This window comes from Microchirus variegatus (assembly GCF_963457635.1).
Source record: "Microchirus variegatus genome assembly, chromosome: 12".
Classification (NCBI taxonomy): Eukaryota; Metazoa; Chordata; class Actinopteri; order Pleuronectiformes; family Soleidae; genus Microchirus; species Microchirus variegatus.
This window is the reverse complement of record NC_139813.1, coordinates 2,123,602-2,150,261: the sequence shown is the minus strand read 5'-3', so window position 1 is coordinate 2,150,261 and position 26,660 is coordinate 2,123,602. Positions and strand designations below refer to the sequence as shown.

Genomic DNA, 26,660 nt, shown 5'->3' with positions numbered 1-26,660 from the left:
AACGCGAGAGAACAAATCAAGCGTCTCTTTACTTGTAGCTGAAGTCCCGCCTCCTATCTCTCCGCTTCGTCTGCTACGGCCGTGGTAGCTCCGCCCTCTCCCTCACCTCACGAACCTCATCTGCTGACACGGAGAAAGACGACGAGGACGACATTTGACTGGCTATGGATACCGTAGCGCTCAGGGAAGGGAGGGGGTGAGCAGAGGAGCAGTTCTTTGTTGTAAATTTCAGCCTCTCCTCTAGATGTCACTATAAACTACTTACTTCACCTTCTGTTCCTGTTACGCTTGGCCAACTTCACCAACAGGTCCATGTAATCACGTTTGTCATATGTTGCATTACATGACATCACAGTGTTGAAATAAATGAGAGAAATAATGGCCACAGCTACAGAAGTAAGATGTATATTATTAATTGAACACCGAGTAGCGAACAACTATTTGGCATAGCACAGTTGTAGAGAGCTGACCAGGTCTTACATTTATAAAACACAACACATGACCATTATTATCCATAGGGCCCAGTGAATAGTGTGAACATTACAATATGTAGAACAAAGGGACAGGTACAGTCCCTGCTTCAACACACACAGGAGTAAGGGAGACCTAAGGCACCACTGGTGGTGTTTAAAAGCTCTTCTTGGAGGAGAGCACTTGGTCTATGGGTCCATGTGAATATGCAGCTCATTTGCTTCAAGTGTTTCCTCGCTCTCATTCTCTTTGGTCTGCTCTAGTAAAAACCCATTCTGTGGTTTGCATATTTCCACAAAAAGTGGGAAATCAGACAAGCTAGTGTTGCACTCCTTGTCTTCAATCTCATCATCTCCTTCCTCCTTCCTTTTCCCTTCTTTTGCACTGCAGTCAAAAGTGGGCATTAAGCAGGCGTAGGCCTCACTGTGAGGCCGGCGAGCTTCGTCCGGGATGTTCTTCTTCAGGTCCCTGTTCCTGTTGCGCTTGGCCAACTTGGTGACGGAACCCAGACGATTGAAAATGTTGTCCTCAGACGTGGTTTGGTGGTCAGAGCGTCGATCGCAGTGCTCAGCGCCCCGCAGCCGGAGGTTGTTCAGCTTGGTATCAATGCTCTCCTGGGATGACGTCTTGTAAGTGTTAGTGTCCAGACTATTGAAGACAGCCCGTCGCTCAGGGGAAAGCACGTCGAGAGACACGGCGCGCTGGTCCAGGCCCAGCTGCCGTCTCTCCATGCTACGGATTGTGGCAGCTCGCTGCAGCTTGTCGTGCACCTCAACACTCATACGCCGTCTCGTCTCCCGGAACTCTGCACGTACATTTGCTTTCCACTCGGCTGCATGAGCCTTGATCTCTCCAACCTTAGACAAAGACAGCAGAAAGAAAGTTATTATGAATCCCTGCACTGTTCTCAGCAGATGTATGCTTTGCTCAGAAGTAACTTTGTTTAGTTGTCATTGTTCAGTTATGTCCACGTATTAGAGTTCTTCCTGCAAAATGTAATTTGTAGTTTTCAGACCTATAAATCATTTTAAACAAGGAGGAGGAAAAACCTGACTTCTTAGCCAACTATTTGCAGCTCACGGTTGGTGTAGTGGTTAGCACTCGTCTTCTGGGTAACCAGGAAGGTTAGAGTGAACGAGAAGGAGAAAAGAAAAGAGAGAAGCCGGGAGAAAGATCTGCGCTACATAATAGTTTTTTGTAGTTGTGAGTTCCCCATGAAAATAAAAAATACAATGGTGTCTTTCATGGAACTGCCGGTATATATTAAAGACGGAGAAATAACGCATACATTGAATAATTGCGGGGTGTCTCTAATTAAAAGGAGGATGTGGCCTGGCACGGACATTGCAGACAGGACAAGATATCTTGAAGTCAAATTCAATAATACTGTTAAATCACTACCATACTCAACAAAGTTAGATACCACAACAGGACCGGAATACTTCAGAGACTGGAGTACGAGAGGAGTGACAGCAGGGCGGAGAGAGAGGAGAAGATGGCAGTGAAGAAGAGGAGAAGGAGGAGAGGGGATGGGGTAGTATAGAACGTGAGGAGTTGCGAGGGAGGAGAAAAGGAGAAAGAGAGAGAATGGGGAGAGGGGGGCATGGATGAGAGGGGAGAAGGAGGTTAATGAAGAGAAATATTATTATTATTATTATTATTATTATTAAGGTTTATTTAGATAGGGACAGATACAAAAACATAGACAAGTTTGAACAGTCATCTGATGCATGCATCATAGTGTTTTTAGCTAAAGCTAATTCACAACACTTGTCCCTAGTAGGGCTTTTGAATAAAATAAAAATACAGGTTGACATTATTAAAAAAAAACAAAAAAAAAACAGAACAGAACTATCATGTAGTTCTGTTCACATTAAAGATGACAAAAATTGGAATTCAATTTTGTTGGAGCACTGAGGCCACATCTTTTGAGGTAGAGAAAATTATTGAACAACTTTTAATCATTAACTTGTCTAGAACATATGTACTTAGTTTCTCGGGCTAGTTAAAAAGTGCTATTACGAGTTCCTTCAAATGCATAGACTAGTCAAGTTATGTTTTTTCCAAAATGGCTGACTTCTGGTTGGGCGGAGCTAATGGAAGGTATTAGAAACTGATTGGAACAACTATGTGTGACTTAGCCACAAAAGACAAAAGAAAAAATGTAGCATTTTATGTAAATATGACCACTTTATCTTGCGTCAAAAATTCCCAAAAAATTCATCAAGAAAATTTGGACTAAGTCTATCACACTCTCCAAATTTCGTCCCGATCGAACTACATGTCTGACCATAACCCGACTTCTGGGGGCGCTATAGAGCCCTGGGGCTGTCAACGGGTTAGGACCCTATGTCACTATCCCATTGTTTGCCCACCCTACCTCCCTGCCAAATTTCAAGAGTTTTTAATTCACATTAACCCCCTCAATAATGAGCGCAACATCGGAGAAAAATAATCTCAACAGGAACAATACAGGTGTGAAATATGCTTTCAGTCTCTCATCCTTGATATGACTCAACCATCCAGAACGAGTCAACTCCAGTACTTTGCATAGGACTAGGTCCTTGAGAGTGCTCTGTGCAATCTCTGTAGCCAACACGGGGAGCTCATCCACTACTGAGAAATAGAAGATACTGTTCTCCTCCGCTGTATTATCTTTTCCAATAAATCCTATCCTTTCAAATTTTTTTCTTAGTCCTTCTCCATCTCAAGCTGTTGGTAAGCATGTGACAGGTCTAACTTGCTGAAGAGAGTGTAACCGGCCAGAGTGGCAAAAAGATCTTCGACGTTCGGTAGTGGATAGTTCTCCTCCTCCACACTCTGATTTACTGTGATCTTATAGTCTCCACAGATATGAATTGACTTGTCTGATTTGGGTACCACTAATATCGGGGAAGCCCACTGACTATGTTCAACCTTTGAGATAATGCCAGCTTTTTCTAGCCGGTTTAACTCTTTTTAGACTGCGTCTTTGGTCTATGGTCTGGCCTTCCTGAAAACCAGTTTGGTATTTGGCTTTACAGTGATGCTGGCTTTAAATTCACGAATAGTGCCTAGCTCCTCAGAAAACACTGCTTTGTGTCTCTGCAACACTGCCTCTACAGCTACATCATTACAGCCCCCTGCTGGTATAACTGAGAAAATACTCGCCCAGTCTAGACTGAAATTTGTGAGCCAGTTGCGGCCAAGGAGGGCTGGTCTGTCACCTTCACGATCACTAGAGGTAAATCACCACTCTGGTTTTCATATTTCTCATTGACAGTCACTTGTCCCATCAAGGGAATATTCTCACCGGAAAAGGTTGACAGCTGCACTTTACTTTCTTTCAGTGGCAGGTGAGAGAGATGTTTCTTAAACACTATTTCAGAAACAAGTGTTACGGCCGCTCCAGTGTCAAGCTGCATCTCTAGAAGAGTTCCTTCTAATTGGACAGTAACTGTTATTTCCTTTTTTCCATTTCCAGCAGTATATGTGGGATACACGGCATTCATGACCCAAACAGTTCATCATCTCCATTTCCTGCTGTCTCAATTAGACTGCAATTTTCAGCCACATACTGTGTATGCCCCTGCCTATGTTTTAGTTTTACACATCCTTGCTATGTGTCCTAACACTTGTGGCATGTCTCGGTTTTGTACCTACATACTTGTGCTGCATGATTGCTACTGTCACATCGGTAACAGGGCTGGGGATTTTCTGTTCTATGTGGTCTGGAATTGTCACTCGTGGTCTTACTTTTCGCTGGTGGCTGGTTTGCTTTTCCAAGTACCTTTTGTTCTCTTCTTGTCAATCCTATTCACTGTGGCAGGTCCTTTTATTTAAGTGCCGAATTCCAGTGTATTTTTCGATGCCATTTCCATTGATAAAGACAGTTCACATGCTTTTGCAAATGTCATATTTTGCTCAGTAAGCAACTTTCTCTGAAACGGGGGCTGAATTCACAATGGATGGATAGCTGTTTTAGTACCCCAATATAATCGGACACGGACTCATTATCTTGCTGATTCCTTTTTTGGAATTTGAATCTCTTCGCAATAACGAGTGGCTTCAGCTTGTAATGGGATGATTAGTTTCCCATTGGCCTGTTTACCGTCTTAAATATATGCTGTAAATATATCCATAACAGGTACGGCACATGGAGACCAACTTGAACACGTCTGAGCTTGTTTATTGCCATTCACAGACAACCGCAAACAGTTAACATCTGGGCATTCTGGTATTATTAAATGACCACCAGATGGCGGTCGTAGACCACAAATTATAAATCATATAGCAACTAAACAGTTATAGTATCAAAATACTACAAAGGGGAGATTGATGAAGGAGCGATAGAGGCAGCAATAGAGAGGTTAGGAAAGAACAAAAGTCTAGGGATAGATGGTCTAATAGGAACATTTTATAAAACAAGACTATTTAGACAAATGGAAGAGACAGGGGAGATGACAGAGAGTATGACAATAGGATTAGTATTAGTATTATATATGAAAAAAGAGATAAAGAATGATTCAAAATTTATAGGCCAATAAGTATGTTAAATAATGATTACAAAATACTTGCATGGGTGTTAGCTAATAGGATTAAACAAGTTATATGGAAGGTGGTAGGGAGTGCACAGTCATAGTATACCAGGTAGGGACATAGCAGACACATTCAGTATAATTGTTAGTTTAGATTTAAACAAAGCATTTGATAGAGTAGACTGTATTTATACATGAGTGTAATGTATAGTTCTTTTTAAGGCACAATAAAACATTCAAAAATATAAGCAGGTTAAAAGGAAAATTGTATGTGGGGAACTGAAAGTTTATTTTGAGAGAATGAGAAATTTAATAAACAAGAATTGGAAAGAAGAGTTTGTAAAAAATTGAATGGAGAGAGTTGTAGCTGTTTGTTGTGCATGGGAAAGTGTGAGAATGTAATGTGTTGCTTGTAAACTATGTGCTGAGCCATGGAAGGTTTTCTGTAAAACTGAGAAGAGACATAGCCCACTGAAAGAAAAATTGTTGATGTGTGGGATATTTTTGTTCAAATTTTAAAAAGAGATATACATATGATTTACAGTGTTTGTGAGAAGGATGAATTCAATGATAGCTTTGTGGAGTGGAGCACACTGATTTCAATTGGGAATGATGGGAATGTATTATTTAATTTAGGAAAATGTGTATGTAATGATTTGCTCTATTATATACAAAACAGTTGGAATGTAGCCATAATGTATTTTATAGAATGCTGGCTTTGTGTAGGGATCAATGTAAATATAAATAAGTTTGCTTTTGATAATAAAAGATTAAAAAAACAAAACAAAAAAAAACTATTTTTGCAGCGAAAATCCCCAATTGGAACAAGGGTCTTAACAAAACATGCAATAAGGGGATGAGGTTACTTGGTCACTCTGTATTGACCATCGGTGTGAATGTGAGAGTGAATGGTTGTGGTTGAACTGTCCAGGGTGTACCCTGCCTATCGCCCCGTGACCTTCATGTGGAGAATTAAGTGGTAAAAAAAATGGATGAAGGTCATGAAAGGGTGGAATCCAGAGATCTCAGACTTATTGCCTGCATAAAACACAACATCAGTAAATTCACCACAAGAACAGCCCTACTAGAAATATGCCAAATTGGTGGGGTTCATTGAGGTAAGCAAGCTTGGCTAGAATTCTTATACCTTGTCAATGTAAGACTGTAATGTACCTTGAAACTAGAAAAACTGGCCAAATTTTTAAAGAAATTATGCTTCTGCCGCATTGGAAATGTTTGCTTTAAATGAGTGTTCCTTTTTTATTGAGCTGACATTAAAAATGAACACCTTACATTTCTGTCATTTGCACAAACACCAATCACAGCCTCTTTGGCTGAGATACATATGTATTTGACAGTCAGTTGTTAACTAAATACTGATGAGTGTATTTACAAACTGTATATTTGTATGTATATTTGTGTGTATATTTGACAGTATGGTGTTCTGGACCTTTGCTTAAAAACTTCCTCTATATGGACCTCTCAGAATTGTGGAAGGTCGGAGTAGTTTATCATGTCACACATTTAAATGAACAATAAAATGATAAATTATTTATCAATTCATACACAAAAGAATCAAATACGCATTTTACCAAACTGTCAATGACATAATTCCTAGGGCTCACTTTACCTCTTCTTTTGTCTTTTTGGACAGGACCCTCAGCCAGTCACCGATCATGTTGAGCACAGCAGCAAAGTAGGCCAAACCACCCAGTATCCAGAACCACACCAGTGGTCTGTACCACTTCCGGTATTCGATCCGTCGGTTTCCCCCTAATGAGAAGACAGGATAAGAATAGATGCATCATAGCCTAAATGTCCACTAGAGTATGTGAGTTGAGTGGAAAAGGGCTGTGTATGTTTCCCTGTACTAATTAACTGGTGGAGAAGCACACACCCAAAAATAAGAATTAAAACTTGTTTCTAACTGAGCAAAGCACTGTGGCATGGACCTTCACAGGCACCACATAAGCTAAAAGCTGGCACAGATGTGTTGATTGTAAACTTCTAAATATGCTACATATTGCAAGCCAGCATAGAAGTGCTTCAGTTGAATGAGCTCATTGAATCGGTTGGAATCTTAAACATGGGGTTGTGGCATCAAGAGGGCAATGACACATTCTGTCATGGTTTCAACCTCATCATAACATTTTCCCTTTTTATCCTGATCACTAACTCTCATGTCATTTCAGACCCTGTCACTCACTCCTCCTGCCACTCCCAGTCACCTGATCTGCTCCACCCCTGTCACACGCCATCAGCTAATCACTCTGCTCATATATATACCGGCCCATTTCCCTTTGCTCTCTGCCAGATCGTCTACCCTATTGTCAAACCTAGTTATCCAGCGTTGTATTCCCTCTGATTCTGACATTGCCTAAACCTGCTTCTGACCTTCCAGTTTTGCCTGCCCCTTAATGGATTTGTTTGCCTCGTGGACTGATTTCCTGTTTTTGATCCCCGCCTGTCGTCTCCTTGTCGGATTTGTTTGCCACGCGGACTGACTTCCTGGTCTGACTGGTCTCACTGCCTGTTACTTTTCAACTGCTCTGTCTTGTGTGTCGTGCTTTTGGTTCTCGCCTGCCATTTTGTGTAAGCCTGACACATACCAACAGCAAACTGCACCACATTTGTCCCACAATAGACATGATCGATGAAAAAAAAGATTGAAAATAGTATTTAAAACAACAGGTACACATTTGAAGTATTGTCTGAGTTTAGCATGATGTCAATATGGAAATAGATACAGTATGCTCAGTATTTCTACCAGCAGGTGCTCATTAAAATAGTCTAAGTAAACGGAGCAGGAAAAGTAAGAGCAAGAAACACTCTACACTCTTGATTGGTTCTCACCTGCCACATAGTCACCTATTCCAACTGTTGTCAGAGTGATGACCACAAAATATGTGGACTCCAGAGCTGTCCAGCCTTCTATGTATTTGAAGATCACTGCTGGGATGGTGACAAAGAGGATGCAGCCAGCCAGGATGAAGAGGAGTGTGGAGGCCACACGGATCTTAGTCTGACTGATCTGGTTATGTTTGTTCTATGATATGAGAGAAAGTCATCACACACTGTATATGAAGCAAAAGTTCTCAATTATTTCTAAGGATGTTTGATGTGTATATACATATAAATCATTAATGAATCATTTCAAGTGGTTTAATTATCATCGATGTGATGAGAAGAGAACACAGTGTTAACTGCAAATGGAACTGAGAAGGATGAAAGAGAAGGCAGGTTGTTTTAGCTTCTTCCACAGGTAAAATCAGGTTATTTCATCTGAATAGACTGTTCTTAGACAGAGTGTGAGAGAGCAGATGTGATACCAGAATCAAATCAGTATCCAGACATTTGATTTCCATGCAGGGCCTTATTATGTCATCAACTTTTACTGATTTCAATTAACTTAATTCCTTAAAACAATACCACACAACTCAGATGGCTGCTGTACATGCACACAGTTCTCCATGTACAACATCCACAATAATCTATATCTTTGCTGCTTTACTGCTGATTTCAGTCCATTTAGTGTCATGGGTTATTTGTCCAAAATCAGTGCCACACTCACACATAGCTTAGTCCCACTGTCACAGAATAAACAGACCTGTCAAGGGCTGACCGAACATCATTAGGTGAAAGATCATGGCTGGTACTGATACCAGGGTGACTACAGTGAGTCGTCTTTTAACTCAAAGGTTGTGGGTTTGATTCCCAGCTCCGTTAGTCTACATGTCGACGTGTCCTTTGGGTTGACACTTAACCCCACGCTGATTCTGACAACTGTGCCGGCAGCATGTGAATGGGTATGAAAGATGAGTGATAGATGCACATAGATGCACTGTATGAAAGTGTGAGTGAATGAATGAATGGCAAAAGTGTGGTGTGAAGCAGATTTGAGTTGTCATCAAGATTAGAAAAATGCAGGCCATTTACTAGCAGAGGCTCCCTCTTAATTTCCTGGGAGTCACAGAGCAATAGACAGGCTTCTTGCATCATTGACCCTCAAGACGCATTCACTGACCTCCAGGAAATCTCATGTACATCAGTATATGCAGTATGACTTACCCGAAACATTTTCTCCACCTTGGCGATGCTTTTGACAAATATTGTACCAAGCTGGTCCCCGACGCCTGCCAGCAAGAAACCAAACAGAGGAATGCCAAATATTGCATACAGGATGCAGAAGATCTTCCCTCTTTCTGTGCTTGGTGCAATGTTCCCATAACCTGGAGGAGCAAAACCAGTTTTACACTAGTTAGCTTATTTCAATGTACAGTATATACAACATGCATATTAGACATTTGGCCTCATGCATGAACACTTAGCCACTACTTCTATCACATTTGAAACCATAAGTCAATCAGTCAGCAAAAAGATTATAACAAATCACCAGTGTTAATATAGTAGCTCATTTGGCCACAAACATATCTATAAATATAAATGCATAGAGAGCATTCCCTCAGTCAGGTCTGATAGTATTGTTTTCAAATGAAGGATGTTGCATTAAAATATTGTTAGATCATTTCTTTTGACAAAGACCAAACATATAATAACGTTACACATATCCGCTTTGATTTTGCACTGTGAATGTGTTCACGTACATGCTAGAGTGACCACCTGTCCCGCTTTACGTTGTACTGTACAGCAAATTTACCATTTGTCGACCCTGCCTAATTGAAAGTAAAAACACGGATAGTAGGGCTGGACGATTAATGGAATTTTAGTCATTTACACGCATCGTTTATGTAAATTCCTATGAAAAAAGACCTTCCTAGAAAAAGACCTTGAATGCACCCATGTTACGTGCAGCTGCAGCAAGCGTGTTACGTGTGTGGATCAATAATATGAGGAGAGAGCGATTGAAAACATGGCAGAAAGGCAGCCTTTGGTTAAAAGGAAAGGTAGGACAACATTTTGTCTTCAATTTGACAGACATCGAGCAAAAGGAAATTGTTTGCAAAGTTTCTCGCACTGTCGTGTCTGCTCCTCAAGTAGGGTGACCACCTCCAAACAGACAAAATGTGGGACAAGTAGCATGGTAAAGTGGGACATTGTGGGACGGACTTAATCGTTTAAATCTTGAGATATACTGTAGGGCTGGACTATTATGGCAAAAATAATAATCACAATTATTTTGATTCATATTGAAATCATGATTAATACAGACGATTATTAATTGATTTCAAAACTTGAGTACTTATTGAGCCACCAAAACTCAACGTTAAATATAACTTAAAAGATCAGCCAGAAATAATAATAATAATAATAATAGTAGTACATTAAAACAATGATAGCAATAAAAACAATAAATAAAAATAAATAACCAATCTACTTGCAATGCTGCACAACTTGCAAAAAATTACAACATGCAAAAAGCACTAATAACAGGCTAAATTAAAACAAAAATGCTCTTCTTTTTCAAAGAACAAAACAGTGCGATACTCCCTCAGCCCATCTTTTGCAACTTCATCGCAACATCATACAGGGCTGGCTGTGCAACTCTGCTGAAATGTTTACGTGACGGAAACAGTTAACGCTTGTCCAAAGTGTTAACAAGTGTTTTGAATCCTGGTTTGCTTACAGTACTGATGCTTACATGTCCTTGGCTACCATAAATGTCACAGCCTCCGCTATCTCTTGATGTCTGCGGGACGTGGTGGGTTATGGGACGGCATTGTAAAGAGTGTCCTTAATAGAGGACTGTTTTGCGGTGGTGCTGACTGACGAGCTTGCTCTTTTTTGCTCCTTTATCACCTGGTCATACACCACTTTATGACTGAACTTTAAGTGATTGAATAAGTTGGTCGTGCATCGTTGGTGTAGCATCGTGTTGCCATGCTACTTATCCCACATTTTGTCAGTTTGGAGGTGGTCACCAAAGGATATTGTTTTATACCTTTTATGTTGCTGTGCCTTTAACCCTGTAAAGCACTTTGGTCAACCTTGGTTGTTTGCTCTAGAAATAACATTGACTTTGTTTGACTTGACTACTACATCTACCTCATGAAACAATCACACTTCGTCATATTTTCTTTTTCAACAGAAATTCTTCCATCTTGAGTTTGTATTGAGCAATCATCAGTACTATTACGTCCATTATTGTTGTACTTCTACTCTGCAGACTCAAAAACTCATACAGAAAAACTGAAAGCTAATTTCATAAAAATACTATTGATATCTGATACTAGCGACCTCACCATATTCAGGATACTCCTCCCCTCTCCTGACAATAAAAGACATGTATGTGAATTACAACCTCCTCACATTTGATCAGCTTTGTTGGATATATCAAATTCCTAACATTTTATTAAATAGCTGCATTTTTTTTTGAGAACATGAACACACGTCATAAACACACTTGACCTTATCTTAACATATGGTATTGACATACATAACTTGGTAGTATTTAATGAGAATCCCTTGATATCGGACCATTGTCTGATCTCATTTGAAGTTGTACTTACTAATGCTACTGATCCTAAACAGCAGCATTATTACAGTCGCTGTTTATCTGACAGTTCAGTTGAAAAATTCACTGAACAGCTCTCGTCTGCCGTTTTATCACAGAGGATGACTATAGAAACATCACTCCCACAGAACTTAATGGAATAGTGGACAACACAAATTTAACCTTGCAAACAGTTCTAAACACTGTTGCTCCTCTTAAGAGAAAGGTTATCTCCCGGGACAAGTCTGCCCCGTGGTACACAGCCCAAACTCGAGCGTTAAAGCTCAGTACACGGAAGTTAGAAAGAACGTGGCGTTCCACACATAATGACAGTCACTTTGTCTTGTGGAAGAACAGTTTTGATATATATAAAAAAGCTCTTAGACATGCAAGAACTTCTTATTACTCAAAGTTAATAGAGAAAAATAAGAGCAACCCCAGGTTCCTTTTCAGCACTGTAGCCAGGCTGACGGAGAGCCATGATGCAACGAATCCATCGATCCCTCGATCGCTGAGTAGTAATGACTTTATAACATTTTTAACGATAAGATAGAAACGATCAGAGATAGAATTAACAACCAGTTTAGTACAGCTGGAGCCGCGACTTAATCGCGGCTCCAGCTTTACACGTACTAAATAATTTTATTCCTATAAGCCTCCGGGAGCTGACCTCACTGGTCTCCTCCTCCAAACTAACTACATGTCAGTTGGACCCTATACCAGCTAGACTCCTTAGAGAGGCTCTACCACAAGTTGGTAATATTTTACTAGATCAAGTAAATATGTCTTTACTGAGCGGCTGTGTCCCAAAGGCCTTTAAGATGGCAGTAATTAAGCCATTACTTAAAAAGCCTTCTCTCGACAGCAGCATTCTGAGTAACTATAGACCGATATCGTACCTCCCTTTTATTTCAAAGATTTTAGAAAAAGCTGTAGCCATCCAGTTGTGCGATCACCTGTGTAGCAATAATGTATTTGAAAAGTTCCAGTCTGGGTTTAGAACCCACCACAGTACAGAGACTGCACTACTTAGAGTAAAAGATGATATTCTTATGGCCTCTGAAAAAGGACTGGCTTCTATACTGGTTCTGCTGGATCTCAGTGCAGCATTTGATACGATAGATCATGAGATCCTGCTACATAGACTAGAACAAGATGTTGGGATTAAAGCATTGGTTCTCAAACTGCGGCCCGGGGGCCAATGGCGGCCCGCAGAAACATTTATGGCGGCCCGCAGTGAATTACAGTTGATAGTTTTAATCCAGGAGCTACTAAGCTTGTTAAATGTTTATTGGACATGACTGGATACAGACCAATCAGTGTAAAAAAAATACTGGGTATTTACCTGGTTTCTATGCGGTGAATTTTAGTGTATTATTGGGTTATAAGCTGGTAATAAGCAGGTAGCTAGTAAATATAACAGAAATGTGTTGCTTGGTATTAACCTGTAATTAGAAGGTAAGAAAAATGGCCAAAATACTGGGTAATGACCCAGTAAATTATAAAGCGTTATTATATTAAAGCTTATATTACTTAACGCTAAACTGTAGAACTGCAATCTGGTCATTAAAATGATTACAAATGGGATTTCTTTCTGTTTTGTTTCTATGGTGGCCCTCAGTCCAATGTTGGGTTCCTAAATTGGCCCTCAGGTATCAAAACTTTGAGAACCCCTGGATTAAAGGATCGGCATTTGTCTGGTTCAAGTCCTATTTATCGGACAGATTTCAGTTTGTTAGTGTAAACGAGGAATCCTCCATATTCACTAAGGTTAACGACGGAGTCCCTCAGGGTTCTGTGCTTGGACCTATTCTTTTTACCCTGTACATGCTGCCATTAGGCAACATTATCAGGAAACACAACATAGATTTTCATTGTTATACAGACGACACCCAGCTATATGTATCTGTACGACCGGACGACCCAAACCCATCTATTAAACTCCAGGATTGTCTCATAGACATACAGACGTGGATGACTCGTAACTTTCTGATGCTTAACACAGAAAAAACTGAGGTCATGGTCCTTGGGCCAAAAGATATAAGAGCAGCACTTGGAGCTCTAAACCTAGGCAGTAACACTCCAGTCCCTTGCACTACAGTAAGGAACCTAGGAGTCCTGTTTGACCAGGATTTATCACTGGATGAACACATTAAGCATATATGTAGAACAGCCTTCTTCCACCTTCGCAACATCAAGACAATTAGAAATATTATATCAAGACAAGACTCTGAGAAACTTATCCACGCCTTTATAACCTCTAGGCTGGATTACTGTAACTCCTTACTGTCTGGATGTCCTAGTAAGTCCTTGAGAAGCCTTCAACTGGTCCAGAACGCAGCAGCACGGATACTGACTGGAACCAGACGACGTGACCATATAACTCCTGTCTTGGCTTCTCTTCACTGGCTCCCAGTGAAAAGTAGAATAGATTTTAAAATACTTCTACTTACATACAAGGCCCTGAACAATCAGGCACCTTCTTACATTTGTGACTTAATCACTTTATATCAACCGAATAGAACGCTGCGCTCCTTGAACTCAGGTCTACTGGTTATTCCTAAAATAACTAGAAGTAGAATCGGTGGTAGAACATTTAGCTACCAGGCTCCTCTCCTGTGGAACCAACTTCCGTTTTCAGTCAGACAGTCTGACTCGGTCTCTGCCTTTAAGGTGAGACTGAAAACCTACCTTTTTAACATAGCCTATAGTCAAAGCTAGATCAGGTATGTCCTGATTAGAATAGTCTATCTTATGCTGCCATAGGCTTAGACTGCTGGGGGAATTTCCCATCATGCACTTAGAATGAGCACACAGACTTTGCACGAGCCGCACTTTCTCTACCCTGTCCTCGATTTCTCAACCCTCACCACTTACCCGATGTCCCCCCATGAGATGTAGCACATAAATCCACATGTAGCTCATCTCTAACTGATTTTAATCTCTTACAGTTCTGCTGACACCAGTGAACGACATGAGGTCAGGACAGGAAAGAGGACTCTGTCATCTTCAAGTCTCTGACCACAACAGTCTTCACTACAGGCTGTGATAAACCCAGTGATCCAGATGATCCTGGCATTTAAAGACTTTTCACTTTTTATTCTTGTCATTGTGTATTGTATGTTTTGGGTAAAATCTACTGCACGTCTGTCCGTCCAGGGAGTGGATCCCTCACCTGTGGTTCTCCCTAAGGTTTCTACCCTTTTCCCTGTTATAAGGGTTTTTTCCCTGGTAGTTTTTCCTTACCCTGGTCGAAGGTCTAAGGACAGAGGATGTTACCAACCCTGTGAAGTCCTGTGAGACAAACTATGTTTTGTAAACTGTGGGCTATACAAATAAAGATTGATAGATTGATTGATTGATTGACATGAACAAGTAAGACCTCAACTGTGACAGCTGGAAAATGAAGTGGGATCATATATCTCTATTCTATACAGCTCTGTTGCCATTCAATGAAGTCTAGAGACAAGATAGCAGTAAGGAATTAGGAAATGGCATCTTTACAAGCTCAAAAAATAATCTCTCAGCAGAAAAATTAAGTTATTAGAATTTTTGGACAATTCAGATGTTTGGAATAAAGAGTTTCTCTGTCCTAAAGGAAACAAGTATTGAAAAATAATTGTTAAATGTAATAATTCACCAATTAAAACCGTGCAGGTACCTTCTGTGCATGTATGGATGAATGGGATGAATTATTGTATTGTGGTGGAAAAGACACAGGAAGAGCACGAGAGTTTGAAGAGCTGTGGAAACCTCTTCTGTGTGTTAAACTTCACTGTTGTGACGCTGGTGTGTCTTATTTTATTTAGAAAATGACTGTGTATTTGTTTCTGATGTATTATCATTTCCCTTTGTAAATCTATTGTTTTTAAAACTAATAACAGGGAGAAAGAGAGTAGCTCATATTAGCTGCTCAACAACTCACTTTGCATAAATGTCCTTTCTGCTGATGTAGCACCTTAAAAAACACCTAATGCTGGAAAGAGTCTAAAAGAAAGTTGGACAATAAAATGCACTAAACTCTGCCAATGTCAACAGAGTTTCAGATATGGAGAGATTGTCTTGGGTCATCTGTCGTGTATGAAATGTCCTCCTGTGCTGTGATCCCAAAATGATAGTATTTTAAGTGAAATGTAATGAAGTTGTCATCACAGTACCTATGGTTGTGATGACAGTCCCAGCAAAGAAGAAGGCACTTCCCAGGTCCCAGTGACTGGAGTTGTAGGATGTGTCACCGACAGGATTCACTCCTGCATTCACAGCCTCCACAGAGTGCTGCAGGGAAAAACATTTCAAAAACATTGATTCCTCTCTGGTCCCATTAGAATTATAATCTCTCCCTTCCTCAGTGACTTCTGTGCTCCAAATCTCTGCTCGCTGCTGGTGTTCATTATTATTGCTAATTCTGGTATGCAATTATGTTAAAAGTACATTAAGCAGTCTACGTGTTGATGTGCCCATGGGCTAGACAGTTAACCCTGTACTGCTCTTGCAAATTTCAGGGTAATGAATGAGTATGATTGCATACAGATACATACAGCTGTGCATATACAGTGCATTGAATGAATATAAGAATATATGCTACTTGGAATCAAAACTATGAAAGCACTATATACTGTAAATACAGACCATTTACCGTTTTTGGCGTTACCGATCAATTATCAAGGACATACTAATCCGAGCGAGAACAACACTTCTGCACCTCCTCTGCAGTCTGTTTACTGCCTTTGCTAAATGTAAAAACATTTACACATGAAATGTGTTATTTGAAAATAATAACAAAAAAGGTCATTTCAAAAAATCACGTTTGTGATTAAATTAAATGAGAAACGTTTGTGTAGCCAATTGGAAAAACATGACTCCAGATGGCACTGCTTGAGGGGATTGAGTTTTGAATTCAGGTGTTTGGAACTATTCACTCTTGCTACACCAACATGTTCGTCAGGTACTGGCAATATGTACAAGGTAAATGTTTGGATAGGTGGTATGAAACAACAGTTCATACCAACAGTTCTTGAGAAAAACAAAGGGATGCATTACTAAAATGGGAGAAAACAACACTAGTGTAAGAAGTAAGAAGGGAAAATGGAAAGATCCTGCCATTGATGCTACGGTGAACATTCTGGTTCCTCGGGTTTGATTGTATATTATGCTTTGCACTACAGTTTTGCCATTCACCCATTCACACTTTCATACAGCACATCTATGTGCAGCGCATTTTCTATCACTCATCTTTCATATCGACTCACACGCTGCCAGCACAGTTTTAAGTGTCTTGTCCAAGGACACATCAGCATTTCAACTTCTACCACTGAGCTACCATCAACTGCTCGTGGAACTGCAGATATGCCAACCTCTTTTATTAGGTATTTCAACTACTTTTTTATCATGTATTTTTCTTGATAATTTGCTTTCAACTAAACAGCATTTTACAGAGTTATATCGGAGTTCTGTGCGGTCAAATTTCACCAGGCTACATTTGTGATATAAAACAATTTCATTAGTAATCTAAAATTTGGAATTTGGAAATCAGACAATATCCAAGCTAGGTTATTTTTTCGTGTGTAGACAGCAGCACAGCATCACTCTCTCTAGGACACACACACACACACGAACACACAAATTGTCCTGCAGGCACCATGTTGTACTACAACCTGAGTTTAACTGATCACCTTGTTCTGTAAATAAATTGCTTAGTATGGAATGATGAGTTCATAGCATTATCTTTGCAGAAGAGTTGGGCTTTTCATTTAGAGTTGTATAAAAGTAATTTCTGCCATTAGGGGTCGCTCTATCAGGCAAAACAATAAGCAGCACTTGGCTCATTAAAAAAAAAAAAAAATATATATATATATATATATAATAACGCACACTAAGAGAGTGCTTTTAGTGTTTTAAGAGTCTTGACATTTTATTGAACACAGAGGAGCATTAAAAAGTGTAATATTTATGGCAATTGATAAGGCATACTATAGCAATGTTACTGGCTTTATTATGACAGCAGAGTTTTCTGCAGTGTTTCCCTTCCATGAAAGTGGAGTTAATAAATGATGATGGTAAGGGGTCAAGGGGAGCGGTTTTGATGACAATAGAAAAGTTTGTCTGGCACTAACATACTTTTATTATTATTATTATTATTATTATTAGCCTATTATTATTCAATCAATCAATCTTTAGACACAATAGCGGTCCATAGAGAATACAATAAAAAAAGACAAACAGACATATAGATAAAAAGGAAAATAAAAAAGTCATAGACAGTCCATTAAATATTCACATAAAGATTGCAACGCCAGTGGTTCCACAGTTTAGAAGTAAATCTGACTGCACAGGAGCGCAGGATTCACTAAAGCTTCAATTATGCTATTGCTAGACAGTTAACCTACACATACATCTGTACATAAGATTCCTGAGTACAGCAGGACAAGAGGGAACATCAACATGCACAAAGACTGGCTAGCACTACTCCATCTGGGCACTTTGAGTAGCAGCCTCAATCCATCATTATATGCCACATGGAGTTTATGAATGCTACTACTCTTGTATCTCCTCCACAGATGGGCAGTGTACATCGCTGTACAAAAGGCTTTAAATAATGCTACTTTCACAAAGGATGAACACATGCCAAATTTCCTTATAAGCATATTTGCTTGAGCATACACTGTGCAAATATGTCACGGTCATCAGACAGGTCATCTGTTATATAATGCCCTAAATATTTAGCCTCATTGCATGTGTTATTAGCCTGTTATTATTATTATTATGATAATATTATTATTATTAGCCTATTATTATTATTATTATTATAAGGCTATTTAACAACTCGACTGACATAATTTTTATATGCTATATACACCAAACTTAGGCCAATAACCTATGAACACTACATGACAACGTAAACGGCTGATTATCGCGAGTCGTGAATCGTGACTCATCGCAGTTTCCAGCTCAGCCGGAAGTTCTACAGATCCACTCATGACAACATAACCGGCTGTTTAGCGCGAGTCTCGGCTGTTTATGGCTCTGCAGTTGAGTTGACTTGTGGTGTTGTGGTTGCCTTTGAAATTGTAAGTTTACAACTTTTGACAGCTAAGATGGCTAGGACTAGTAGCTAATGTTGCAAGATGTTTTTGTGTGGCGCTGTTTAAATTAAATTGTAGAATGACTCAACTGATCCGAGTTAATGATGCTAGTGACTCGCGACTCATGGGTTAATTTAAAGACACAGGTTAAAGAGTCAGTTGAATCATGACTCAACCAGCTCTAGAAAGGAGTGGGAAGATGCCTGTGGATGAACACTTCCCAAAGATCCGTGGCTGTGTTCTCAACATTTTTCTCCTGATGCATTTGAGGCTTTTAGTCAACCACAACTGCTGAAAGAGCTCACCGGAGAAGCTGGGTATAAATGGAGATTAAAACTAAATGCTTTTCCTACAATTTTCGCATTAAAAAGCGCCACAGACAAGTTACAATGTTACGCAAACCATCTGACACGCCACTGGTCACAGAGGAAGCTGATTATCAGTTATCTTCAGTCAGTTAAGCAATCAGTATAAGTGTAACGTTACAGTCTTCTCCAGTCTGTTAGTGAATGAGCTGGTGGTGTGCTAACTCTCAGCTAGTTGCTAAATCATTAGAATCACAGTCAATACTTCATACACAAAGCTGTGTCATTCACACATGATTCAAGCCCTGGAGCTAGTGAATTCAGCCACATAACATTCTGAAACGCACAGTGGATTATTAAGGGTGAATTCCAATTCCTTGCTTAATCCTCAAACTTAACCCTCAATTTCAAAAATGTGCGCTCCCTCTAGTGCAAGTTCTGTCCCGATTCTCAGAAAAATTAAGTTCAGATGATGTTAGATGATCTTAGTTTAGGTCCATATTATGGATTACTGATGTCATTGTTGCATAACATTTATTTTTATTTTACAATCTTTTGTCAATAGTCGGCCGGTGTGGTTTACTTTTCAATAAGTCGTGGTGTGTGGTAACTGTCAGCTGAATATTTGTATGAGTATCATCTTATAACTAACTGACAACCTAATAACTTGACTGACAAACGGATCGTTATAAATAATCCTGACGTAAATGTGTTCTTCTTCTTTTTTAGAGTTGACAGACTGGACGCAGTTTTCACGTTATTCTGCCCCCTACAGTCTGAAGACGTATCTGCATTTAAGGGGTGTCCCATTTCTAAGTGACAAAATAACCCTCAACACTTGGTTTTGAGGGTTAGTTAAGATTAAGGGTTGAGCTTGAGGGTTAAGATTGAGGGTTAAGATAGGAATTGGCCCTTACTCTATTTAGTTTGAGCATGTCATTTTCGAGCAGGGACTCCAAAAAGAGGGTCAGGGAAGAAGATGTTAACTAGAACTGTGCCTGTGGTCTACCAATTCCTCACAATGTTCCTCACAGTTGAAACTGAGAGCTTAAATCTCTGCGATAGCTTTCTGTATCCTTCCCCTAAACCATGATGTTGAACAATCATTGTTTTCAGGGGCCTCATATACAAAGACTTGCATGGATTTCCTACTGAAACTTGGCGTACGCCAAAATCCAGAAACTGTTATACACACAAATAAATTCAGATGTATCAATCATCTTTTGTACATCCCAAATCAACGTGGAATTAAGCGCACATGCAGAGGAGCCAAACTCCTCCCTGTCCACACCCCATTTACATACGTAAATCAATTTAAATAAGCCCTGAGATTCACCTCTTTGATCAGATAACGCAATGAACAAATAAAAGAAAAGGAATTTCACACATTCTGAGCAAGAGATTCTAGTGAAAGAATGAAAACGCACAGGGAGATTTTGTTTGGTACACTGTCAACAAACAACAACAACAAATATGACAAAGAAAAGACGTAAGTGGGATTGTGTGTGTGAGGCTGTAAATGCCGTGGGATCAGAGCAGCGCGCACACACAGATTAAAAAGAAATGGTCAGATCTCAAGGTGGAGGTGAAGCGAAGGGTTTCTGTCCATCGCTGAAGTGTGACCGCAACAGGTCATACAATTAGCTGCTCACAACACACATCGCTCGTGCGTAAAGATGGCAAGATATTATACACTTTGGGCCTGATTTACTAAAGCTTTGCGCGTGCAAAACGTGTGCAAACTGGATTGCACACGCAGATTTGCATTGATGCTGATCTAGTAACAGGGCGCAATGAGGAGTGCGTCCCTCAGACAAAATAGCACTCGCAACCCATTGCCTTAATGCATATGCAATATGGGGCGATGGGAGGAGAAAATGTAAATATGTTATTTTAGCACACGCAAAGTGATTTATTTTCCAGAGCATGTTCAACTACGCGTTCACAGATGACGCACATTCATTTCTTATTTGGTATATCTGAATAAATTAAATATAGATATCCATAGGAGAAATGTGTGTTTGTACTGGTATGGGCTTACCTTGGTCTGCAGTTTGTGGTTCAAGGAGGGGTCGTACCTATGTTCCCCGGTTAAGACCGGAGGAACGGGGAACCCCGCTTTACCTTAACGGGTCCAGCTCTAACCTGGTCTACACGGCGAAGCGCAGGTGGCACAGTGCGCACACGTCACCAAAACCTCACAGGCAGGTTACCCTAACCCTAACTCTTCCAGTTCCAGACACATTTAAATGCAATAAATAATCACTATTTAATGTAACTATCTGAATCAGCTATAGATATATCATCTATATCAATTGTCCCGTCGCCTCTTATTTGTGCCATTATTCAAATTAAAATGCATTAACAGAAATGCTTTCTCATTTTCAAAATGGAGCTGCATTTTGTGACTCAAAAATAAAATGAATAATCAATATTCCAAAATGCATTTTCATTTTCAAATTCAAGACTGCTCATTCTGTGACTTAATTAAAATGATAAAGAAAATGACATTTAGGATTTAATTTTCAAAACATCCTCCAGCAAAAAGGTAACAAAATTCAATTTGAAATGTCAAATTTGAAAATTAAAATGCATTAGATGGAATGCTTTTTCATTTTCAAAATGTAGCTGCATTTTCTGACCCATAAATAAAATTAATAATCAATATTCCAAACTGCATTTTTATTTTCAACTTCAAGACTGCTTATTCTGTGACTTAATTAAAAGACAAAGCAAACAGAGAAACGTTTTTTCGTTTTCATGTTCGCCGCAAAAAGTGTCTCATAATTCAAATGAGTTCGCAATATGGAGCGGCGCAGGATAGTGACGTCACTGACCACTCCCCTTGTTCTGGCTCTGCTACACACAGCCACACAAACGAGTGGAGGAACATTGCGGACCAGACTTCTCTGTTAAATATTGAGATGTCAGACATTTCACTGGTAATTGTCGGAGATTAACCCACGTTTTTTAGGATTGTTAAAGTAGTTTTAACCGATCTACAGTTCAGCATTATTGTTTGGCTCGATACTTGTGTCAGAGTTCTCTGTAGCGCAGACTCCGTGTGACACAAACACACACAACTGCAGCATCTATGCAGCCGGTCAGTCAGCGGTGCTGTCCCTAAACACACCAGACTCCTTAGTGAGATTTTAGACATTTCACCCCTGTAATTGTTGGATGTTAACCCACGTTTTTGGGAGTTTTACTGATCTACAGTCAGTTGTGTAAGACTTGTTTTTCCTGTGACGGCACTCTGGTCAATCAGTCGTCGACAGTCTGGCGAAGTGGCGATATCACGCATAGTACCCCTTCAGCATCATAGATATAAAAAGAGGTAGATGTGTCGTCCGCGCTGCTGGCCAATACTGCCGTAAGACATCTATACTTTGCATATCTATGCTCAGCACGCTTGGAAGAACAATGGGCGTGGCCAGTGACGTCACTATCCTGCGCCCATACGTATTGCGAACTCATTTGAATTATGAAACACTTTTTGCGGCGAACATTTAAACAAAAAAGCATTTCTCTGTTTGCTTTGTCTTTTAATTAAAGCACAGAATAAGCAGTTTTGAAGTTGAAAATTAAAATGCAGTTTGGAATATTGATTATTAATTTTATTTATGAGTCAAAAAATGCAGCTACATTTTGGAAATGAAAAAGCATTTCTGTTAATGCATTTTAATTTGAATAATGGCACAAATTTGCTTCCATAGCCTCTGACGTCAGATCAAAGGCTGTTGGCACGCGTAATGGAAACTTACCCAACTGAATTAACACAGATGAAACCAGGGACAGAGTGGAACTAAAAAGCCCTTGTGATTCACACATCCATTGAAATTAGACCAATGTGTAATCTTGAGAGAAACAGCAGAGCGCCCCCTGCATGTGAGTCAGGAGGAGAGCGCAGTACCTTTTTTTTTTTTTTTTTACGGCAACATCCAAAGTCCATAGTTTTCTTTGTCTGATACGTCAGGTAATGATGGAGCTGTCCAAAATACAGACGCAGGATTAAAATAATAAAAATATAAAAACCCGGGGAACAAGGACGTCATTTATGCCTCGATCTCAGTTATCTGCTCATCGCAGAACGTCAGCTGTGCTTTCTATTCAGTGGCTTCAAATTTAATTCTGCGCTTCCGTTGAGTCTGCTCTTTCTCCATGTTGATAACTCTTGACTAGTGCAAAATCCTCATTTAAATAGGGCGATCTTAACCACTTCTGCGCCTGTAGTCAATTGCGGCCGCAATCTTAGTAGTTCACCCGCAAAATATAATCCAGTAACAGGCGCAGTCTTTCTGCTCGCGCAAGCAATTTAGCGCTTGCTATTTGGAATCTTAGTAAATCAGGCCCTTTGACTCATGTTTCAATTTTTTTTTATTTTCTCACAATTAATTAATTGCTGCAACTTTACGCCCGCTTTTACTGACATGAATACTGAACACAGGGAGACGATCCTGTGTTCAGTATTCGTGAATACTGAACACAGGATTACGATCAATTTCACCAGCAGAAAATAAAGAAAACCAAAAACATGATATTTGAATGGTTTACATACGGGACAATTAAAAGAATAAACTATTTACTCACCCAGAAGCCACCCATCGCGCACTGTGCCAGCCTTCAACCTGTTCACACCATGCTGTTATAATGAATGAGTCATGCGTTGAACCAGGCCACCTTGCCACAATGTTAGTTTGCTGCATTTGCGCATCACATATGATTTGAACATTGATGGAATGAAAATGTTTCCTATTAAGGTAAACAAATTATGTGATGGCGCTTTTATAGCAATGTGTGTGCAGTCAATAGCTCCGATTACATTAGGGAAACCGGCTCTTGCTGAAAATTGCGCTTTAATGTTGGCCTGTTTAACAACATTGTATGGGAATTTGATGTACCTGGATGACTTTTGGATGATTCTGTCCCACACAGCTGGCATGGCTCGGCTCAGTGTTGACTGACACACTCCTGACCGAAATCGGCTAATGAGCCAATTATCATCGTTTGCAAGTAAATCCTCGCTCACGTCGGATTGCACCATTTGCAAGGTGTTAATTGTTCATACGTGTGTCTCTGATGTTCACATCACTCTGATGACTACTTGTTTTCACATTATTAACAGTTTCCCAGCATCACCACTAAGTGTCGCCAAAGGAACAATAGCTGGAGAAACGTGTGTACGCCAGCCATGAAGTTGGCGTGGGCACCGCACATTTCCACGGTCATTTCACGTTTCATACAACTGAACGTGAGCGTGGAAAAGGACGTACGCCACGTTTTTGTGCGTACGCAACCTTTGTACATGAGGCCCCTGATCATTGGAGAGTTGTTTTGAGGTTCCCATGTTGCCACTCTTCAGAGAAGATGCAAAGAGGAGAAACACTTACAATTGACCTCCTCTCTCATGATTGGATTCAGTGATTGAAACAAATATATTAACATTAATTAAACATTTACATGCAGAGCGCGCCCACTCGCAAAGCAGACAGTCGCGCCGCATCGGTGCGTATGTGTTTTTCCATATTCAAATATTAATTTTCACCTCCGAATGTCTGTTTTTAAAACATTCGTTGACACCCCTAAATGGAACTGAACTTGATTGGATAGTATGGATAGTTGCCCCGAGGTGCAAAACACAAACCCAAATCTCAAACGCAAATCAAAAAACACAAACAAAACTCTTTTTTTTTGCATTTGTGTTTTGTCATTTGTGGTTGTGTTTTTTGATTTGCATTTGTGTTTTGCACCTCACGGCCACCATAGGATTGAGTCCTATTTATCGGAAAGATTCCAATTAATCCATGTTAATGTTAATTCTTCCATGCACATGAAAGTTAACAATGTAGAATTCTAACTATGGAGTTCTACAGGGCTCAGAACTTGTGCTTTTACTCTTCACCCTACACATGAGTCATTTGAACACTTCTGTTGTTATGCAGATTACACACAGATGTATTTATTAATGAGGCTGGATAAAAGAAATCAGGTTGTTAAACTCCACGAATGTGTTTAATGAGCTGTGTGGAACCATAATCCATAATTAACTTGTATGTGCAAACCAACATGCAGCAAGAACAGAGGAACATTTTCCAGACCGAGGTCTTTTCATTTTTTCAGCCAGGCTCCACATTAGCCAGAGAAGAGTCTGAGCTCACAAACAATAAGTGTATATATTAGAGAAACTGCTGCTTACAGCTAAAAGACAAATACGCAGCAATGGAAAAGGCAACTGTGGGAGTGATGAGTGATGTTTTTTAGCCAGAGAAGAGGGGAACAGGGCCTCGTCCACCTGGCCAACTGGACTGGTTTGCAGCAGCATCATTAGGCATTTCTAAAATGATGGGTTTTGTCCTTTTTATCAAAGTGCTTTTAAAGCTATACTTACCTTTCTTGCATGTCTCTCACCACTGAGTAAAATTTTGAACATGAACAACTCCGCCTCCCTCAAAGTCCCACCCAGCGGCGGCCATGCGCAATTCATTAGCAGCCTGGACGCAGAGTGTAGAGGTTCTCCTCCCTGCTCTGAGTCTCCAAACGCCACAACGCAGATTTAGTGACAAAGTCGCCACGTTGGTAACACTACTCTGTCAGAGATGTGCGCGACTCACAAGGTGTGACAGCGGTCGGTGAGACGCGCGACAGATGACAGACGGGTAGCTATTTTATTCGGTTTGAATAATTTAATTGGTCATACTTTTATCATTATAATATGATAAATAAATAATGATAAGTTTCAAAACCTGATGGGTTTTTCTTATGTTTTAGAGTGCCATATGCCTATTAGGAGCAATTTAAGATTACAAAAGAAAATATGTAAAAATCAAGAAAGGTAAACATAGCTTGAAACCATGAGCCCTTTTTAAACATAAAAGCTGTCCTGAAACAGACTCTCTGCACTAGTTGTTAAAAGAAACATTCATCAATCAGAATCAGAATCAGAATACTTTTTTTTGACAGAACACCTGGACTGATAATAGTGGATAACTGTGATCATGCAGCGGCTGGTGGATGCAGTAGGGCTACGTTGAGCTATTCCCATGTCCTGGGCTCTTTGCTGGGCTGTTGTCTGATGTCTGATGGCCACGAGCATCCTGGATGTCTGGACCCAGAGACTCTCAAGAAAAGAGAAGAACACCTACTAAAGGATTACCCCAATAAAAAAACTTAAAACTTATCCTGCATTACACAGTCATTAACAGTGCCAGTACTTAATCCTACTGTTTTCAACAAAAGAAATATCTGTAAGCTGCAAGAGACTGCTTACACATAAAATCATGAAAAACAAATTGAAGGTGGCTACCTTTAGTGGGGTCATCATAGAAATTCATCCATCCATCCATCCATTATCTACCACTTTATACTCTACTGGAGGATTGTGTGGGTGCTGTGTCTAACTCAGCTGACATAGGGCGATAGGCAGGGTACACCCTGGACAGTTCGCCAGTCCATCGCATGGCAACATTTAGAGACAAACAACTCTCACACTCACACCTACGGTCAATTCAGATTGACCAATTCACCTAATCCCCAAATCTGCATGTTTTTAGACTGTGGGAGGAAGCCAGAGCAGCCCCACACACACATGGGGAGAACATGAAAACTTTATGCAGAAAGGCCCTTGTTCCAACGGGGATCAAACCCGGGTCTTCTTGCTGCAAAGGCATAGCAATTCATGTCAGCTAAAATTACCACATCCATCATCTACTGCTTTATCCTACACCAGAGGGTCGCATGGGGTGCTGTGCCTATCTCAGCTGACATTGGGGGATAGGCGGGGTACACCCTGGACAGTTCACCATGACAGAATCTGCACCATATCGGCACAATTTCC

The 26,660-nt window shown here is 40.1% G+C and overlaps 1 protein-coding gene across 1 annotated transcript in view; it reads right to left on the bottom strand.

Annotated features, from left to right (window-relative positions):
• Positions 1-659: 659 nt before the first annotated feature.
• Positions 660-26,660, bottom strand: part of LOC310934646 (potassium channel subfamily K member 10-like) — a gene marked incomplete at both ends in the record, with an annotated part of 43,558 nt that continues 17,557 nt past the window's right edge. Inside the window, 5 exons of the mRNA XM_083898433.1 lie at positions 660-1,328; positions 6,619-6,761; positions 7,842-8,034; positions 9,057-9,217; positions 15,597-15,714. Of these exons, the coding sequence (XP_083754559.1) occupies positions 660-1,328; positions 6,619-6,761; positions 7,842-8,034; positions 9,057-9,217; positions 15,597-15,714 (1,284 nt within the window). The remainder of the gene's footprint in view (positions 1,329-6,618; positions 6,762-7,841; positions 8,035-9,056; positions 9,218-15,596; positions 15,715-26,660) is intronic.